Source organism: Phodopus roborovskii, unplaced genomic scaffold (assembly GCF_943737965.1).
Source record: "Phodopus roborovskii unplaced genomic scaffold, PHOROB, whole genome shotgun sequence".
Taxonomy (NCBI): domain Eukaryota; kingdom Metazoa; phylum Chordata; class Mammalia; order Rodentia; family Cricetidae; genus Phodopus; species Phodopus roborovskii.
In genome coordinates, this window is record NW_026125489.1 from 593304 (window position 1) to 599944 (window position 6641).

General features: G+C 38.7%; 1 protein-coding gene across 1 annotated transcript; it reads left to right on the plus strand.

Annotated features, from left to right (window-relative positions):
- Window positions 1–954, plus strand: LOC127215840 (olfactory receptor 6C2-like). Its single transcript, XM_051176331.1, has one exon. The coding sequence runs from the start codon at window positions 1–3 to the stop codon at window positions 952–954; it is 954 nt and encodes a 317-aa protein (XP_051032288.1).
- Window positions 955–6641: the final 5687 nt, after the last annotated feature.

A 6641-nucleotide genomic window follows, 5' to 3' on the forward strand; every position in this document is an offset into this window, starting at 1 on the left:
ATGAAAAACAATACAATAACCACCTTCATTTTGTTGGGACTAACAGATGACCCTCAACTTCAGATTCCAATTTTTGTGCTTCTATTTTTTGCCTACATGTTGAGTATAACTGGGAATCTGACAATCATATCCCTCACTATATTGGATTCCCACCTTAAAACACCCATGTACTTTTTTCTACAGAATTTCTCCATATTAGAATTTTCATTTACATCTGCTTGTGTCCCTAGATATTTATACAATATAGCAACGGGAGACAGGTCAATTACTTACAATATTTGTGTCATTCAAATATTTTTTATTGATGTCTTTGGAGTAACTGAATTTTTTCTCCTGGCTGTTATGTCCTATGATCGCTATGTCGCCATCTGCAAACCCCTTCATTATGCAACCATCATGAGCAGCAAGGTGTGTCAGAAGCTACTTCTCTGCTGCTGGATGGCTGGCTTACTGATCATACTCCCGCCGCTCACCCTATTCCTAAATTTGAGATTCTGTGACTCAAATGTTATTGATTGTTTCTTCTGCGATGCATCTCCTATCTTGAAGATTTCCTGTTCAGACACTTGGCTCATCGAGCAGCTGGTGATTGTCTGTGCAGTGCTGACCTTCATTCTGACCCTCGTGTGTGTAGCTCTGTCCTACATACACATCATCAAGACCATTCTAAGATTCCCTTCTGCCCAGCAAAGGAAAAAGGCCTTTTCCACTTGTTCTTCTCACATGATTGTAGTTTCAATCACCTATGGAAGCTGTATTTTCATTTACATCAACCCTTCAGCAAAGGAATCTGTGGCTATCAATAAAGGTGTAGCAGTTTTAATGACATCAATTGCACCCATGTTGAACCCATTCATTTATACTCTGAGAAATAAGCAAGTGAGACAAGCCTTCAGTGATTTCTTCAAAAAATTTGCCATGATCTCAGTGAAGAAAGGGAAAGGTCAAATATAGAAATGAAATATTAATTAAGCATAAACCATTAAAGTCTTTACATATGTTTGCCTCTTCTTGATTAGATCTGTATCTGGACGAACCTTCACAATAATTTTTGAGAAACGAACAGCAGAACACATGTGATATGAAAATAGAGGCTTAAGTGAGAATAGGGACTGGGGGTTAGGGAAGAGGAGATCATGACAGAAGGGTTAATAACAATGATGTAAAAAGCATTATGGAAAACCTTTAGTTAGTAAGCTAATCAAAAATATCTTAAAGGAGTGTAAACACATGTACTCTAACTGGAAGGGTTATGCTGTTCCCAGAAGCTACAGGCTATGAAATGAAAATTCCATTGCCAGGATGGGATAACTCCCTGTGTTGTATTTATTAGGGAAACCTCAATGCCTACAAAACAGTCCAGGTTATTACCCCTGCTCTTGGCTATCCAACATAACTAGATGATATAGTCTTACTATTGAAGACACCACAGTTTGGTTATAAGACACAGGATAAATCAACCTGAAACTGAGCTGGAAGCTTCATCCCTCCTAGTTAACTTTCCTTGTACCAGAAGATGCTGTGCAGGTTGCTAGGGGAGAAGATATCAATTTCTTAACCAATGGTGAGCTTTCCATGTTAAAATAATATTTATATCCATGCAAGATGTACTGGCTGATGCAATAGTGGCATGTATCGTACAGGGAACACCAATCACTTTCTAATTGAATTTGAGACCCACCGTATTCGAAGAACTTCATGCCTGGTAGTGTAAATATATGATTATGGCTGAAGAGATCATAGACCCTAGATGGGGAGTCTACTATTATTTTGCTAAATGGGCATGTCAAATGGACTTCTAAATATTTTTATGTATCCCCATAAATAGTGCTATCTTCAAAATTGGTCAAAGTAGCTTCTTTCTGAAGAGTCAAAGACTCATAATTGGTAAAAAGTGTTGAGAATAAGTCTCTTGCAGTGATCAACCCTAAAGAAGACATTTATCACCACTGTATTAGGCAGTATATTTTGACAGTAAAGCTGCAGAGACCAGCCATGAGGTGGAAGGATAAACTGGGATCCAAGATCAGGAAACAGTCAGTTCAAAGTACAGGTCCCAATAAGGCAAACAGGTGCCTATGCCAGCAGTCAAGTAGGCCACATCAACAGCATCATAGAGAACCCACAAAGAGCTCCAGGGACAATCATGGAGTCCTCTGTTTTTTCTTGACCTAGACCCCAGGTATCAGATGATAGGTCAGTATGAGATCATGCCATTTCAGGGTTAGGTGTTTGTCACTTTATTGCATCCAGGCAAGGGAGTTATGATATTTACCCAGTCTGATATGTCTGGTAATTTCTTGGACCTGGTTTCTCTGGTATGGTTTTAATACATCAATGTGTCCCTAAAGTTACATTCCACCACCAATAAAGTTATAGAATGGCTCCTTTTCTATTTCCAATAATAAATCCAATGATCCAATAATAAATCATTCATCAGCCTGTGCTTGATGGGTGGTGCCTGGAAAATGGTACATAAATGGATTTAAAAGCTGCTTTTAAGTGAGTCTACTAGGGCAAGGCATGGCATGAAAAACTGCTTCCCATACTATGGAGTACAAGGGAGTGTATAGCCTAATCTCATCATGGTGGCTATCCAGTTTTGCCAGCACTATTTGTTGAAGAGGCTATCTGTTCTCCAGTGGATATTTGTGGTAGGGTCCCATGAGCCCATCCCCCACCCTGACTGTGGACAGGGACAGTCTTGTGCTTGCCCAGTGAAAATAACTACTGGGAGTTCACGATCGCAATGATTGTGTGGTACCTCAAAGATGACATTTTACTGCCATTCTCCCTTTCTAGTATATTCTTTTCACCCCTTACCAGCACTATGTCAGGAGTATTTTGGTAGTGTTGAATGTCTTTACAAATGTACATATGTGTGCATGATCTAAGTTATACCATTAACTATAAAGCTAACAGAAGTAATTAACCCCCAAAAAAATTGATTATTCACACATTTTCTTGCCATGATATCTGAATTTTTCTGTTTCAATTATAATTTTAAGATGAAAGTAAACCAAGGCCTGGTGATGTGGAGATGTGGGACAAATGTAGGAAGGGCAGTGTGTCCTTCTGGTCCCCGATGCTGCACTGACTTGCGCTCATTGCAACCGCCACATCTCCCTTTCTCCGAGGACACTGTCCTCACAGCTACATGTTTTGAGACTCTGCCAAGTTCATTACACGAGGCCTCTTGTGGCTACTTTACTTCAGCTTTGACAAATAAAACAAACAATTGCCCTGTTGGCATACAAACCTTCTCACCTGTTCGTGAGAATCAAAATATCTTCTCTCTCAAAGCCAGAGAAAACTCTTAATATCGAAAAGAAAAGGGGGGAAAAATCCTATATTGTGTTCAAACCTGAAGCATTTTAAAGTAGGTGAAACCCCTAAAACATGTCCAGGGTACCATGTTGGCGGTAAGAATCTCAGCAGATAAAATATTGCAGTATCCTAAGGTGAGTAGAGAAATTTTTCAAATTTTGTCTCTTAATATTTCATAAAAGGAGAGAGTCTCCAGGACTGTGAGAAAAGACAGGCATTTAGTGGCCAGAACCATGAGTCTATAAACTGAGCTAAATGCTAAGAACAAAGAGTTAGGACTCGGCAGGAGGCTGAGTGGGCTGCAGAGACCATCTTTTAGCACCTCCAGATTTTGTCTGCTTTTCCCTGCAATCCCTGGTAATGTCATGGAACACCACAAATCACAGGAGTCTCCTTCCTCTACAATGCTGAATATAGATTGGGGTTTATATTGGACGTTAGATACACTGGGTAGCTAACCTTGCTCCCAATTCTAAAGGAAGGAAACTTGAGAATTCTTTTTATTTTTAGGTTTGGTTGGTTGGTTGCTTGGTTAGTTAGTTAGTTTTGGTCTTTTGTTCTGTTTTGTTTTTTGTTTGTTTGTTTATTTATTTATTTTTTGAGACAGGATCTTTCTATATAGCCTTGAACTCACTCAGACAGATTTACCTGCCTCTGTCTCTTAAACATTGGGATTAAAGGCATGCATTACCATGTTCAGCTGGCAAAATAATAATAATAATAAACTACCTGCTCACATTATAGCCTGCTTGATACCTACAGTGAATGTTCTTTCTACTCATTTATATAAGCAAATCTCTGACATTATGCATGCTGGCTCATGATTTAAAATATTTCAAATTATAATGTATTCAGTTTCTGAAAGAATGAACATGAGGTCCTTAAACATGAATTTGTCACTGAAAGAATGATTGAAGAAGTAAAAATTGCAATGGGGAGGGAAAAGTGGTATTATTGGATCATTCGTTTGGGGTGTTATGATTAAGCTAGGCAGGTGTCAGATAGACATTGAAAGTATTCATGAGCTATTTTAAAGTAAATAGCATATGACAAGTTACAGAGTCAATTGTAAAATTCAGTGTGCAGTACTTGTATTTCTCTATTATTTATAATATCTAGTTATATTTTCAGAAAGAAAATGTAGATGTGATATAGGATATTAGCTACTTTGTTATTTTATTTTACATTATTTTCCTATACCAAACCAAACTTGCAACTGTGTAAATTATCCGTATAATAAGATAAATGGAAAGTATTATTCTTTCTGGTTGCTTTAAAATACATAAAAAATATATACTTTAAAATTTTGTTCTAGCATCCTGAAGCATGCTCCTCATCTGAGGATGAGTATCAGGTTTAAAAAATTTATTTATTTATTTATTTTTATTTATTTATTTATTTATTTATTTATTTTACATCCCAGTTCCCTCTCCCTCCCTTCCTCTCACCCTATCTGCCCCCTCACATGCAACCCGACCAGCATCCCCTCCCATCACCCCACCCCAATTCCACATGTAGGGCAATGCCATCCAGGTGGGGTCATGTAAATATGTCAAGTCATGTGAAGTAGGGACTAGGGCTTCTCTCCTGTCTCTAGGTTGAGGCAGTTATCCCTCCATGGGGGATGTGTCCGTAAGGTCCTTTTGTGCACCAGGGATACATCCTGGCTCCACTGTCTGAGGTCCCTTAGACTGATCAGTCCTTCTGGTTAAGAACCATATTCGAGGGGGGAGGGGGGTCCTGAGTCAGTCCCATGCTGGATTCCCAGCTATCAGCCATTTTTAATACACAAAAAAAGAAAACATGTTCATGGATGTGGGTGTGTGTGTGTAGGCCAGATGACAATCTCAAGTGTTGTTTTTCCAACTTACCTTTTTTTTGGTTTGTTTGTTTTGTTTTGTTTTGTTTGAGACAGTGTCTCTCACTAGTCTAGAATTTGTTGGCTAGGCCAGACTATCCAGCCAGCAAGTCCCTGAAATCTCCCTACCTCCACCTCCCCAGCACTAGGATTACAAGCATTCACCACCTAGCCTAGAATTTTTAATAGTTTATTTACTCATTCATTTTATGTGCATTAGTGTGAGGTGTCAGATCCCCTGGAACTGGAATTACTGACAGTTGTGAGCTGTCATGTGGGTGCTGGGAATTGAACTTGGGTCCTCTGGAAGAGCAACCAGTACTCTTAACCACTGTGCCATCTCTCCAGCCTGCCTAGAATTTTTTTAACATCGGTTCTTAGGACTGAACACAGGCTCCTGTGTTTGCAAGCAAGTACTTCAGCAACTGTACCATCTCCCCAGCCTTGTTCACTTTTGAACCTGTGTTGTGAAAGATCTTCTGGTTTTTAATTATAGCCCAGGGATAGAATGCTTGCCTATCATGCACAGGGCCCTGGGTTGATTCCCAACACTACAAACATTAAAAAATAAAAAGTCACAAGTTAATCCACTTAAAAATCCTAAAACTTGATGCATACAGTTACCACAGACCACAGCAAGTACACCCAAAATATCCAAATAATTTTTATGGCAGTTATAAATAACTTTATAACTGATGAGGGATTTTGGAGAGCTTCTATAGAAACTCCAAGTCATCTATTATGTGTTTTGTGGGGAATAAAGAAGCACAGGATAGGAAGCTTTCAGTGAAATTTAATTTCAACTCAAAATATTAAAAAAAAAAAAGGTGCACAGATATAAATTAAGTCTTAATGCCGAATCTATCATCAATAAAGACCAGTTTAAAATTAGACAAAAATTTTAAAGTACATTTGAATAATGGAACAAAAAGGTAGAAAATCTTAAATTATTTTCCTTCTTTTATTTAAATTACAAACAAGATTGTTTTACATGTCAATTCCAGTTCCCTCTCCATCCCCTCCTCCCCTGCCCCACCCCCGACCACCCTGCTGTCCAGTCCCCTTTCTGCTCCCCAGGGAGGGTGAGGCCTTCCATGGAGTATCTTCAAAGTCTGTCATATCATTTGGAGCAGAATCCAGGCCCTCCCCCGTGTGTCTAGGCTGACAGAGTATCCCACTATATGGAATGGGCTCCCAAAGAATCTCAAATTAGTATATTGTAACTCTTAAAATGATTTGTAAAAAAATATCACTTCAAATACTGTAAGACACAGAAACTTATAAGCTTGAGAGAATAGTGGAAATATTAATTACCAAGACAAAGGAGACATTTTGTGTGAACCAGTCATTTGTTTGAGTTTACTTCTCATGGTTAATAACTATGGAACTGTAGCCTTCATGTATTCTGCTAGAATACCTAATTTTTTTTTTCATCATGAGTCTAGAGGAGCCAGCC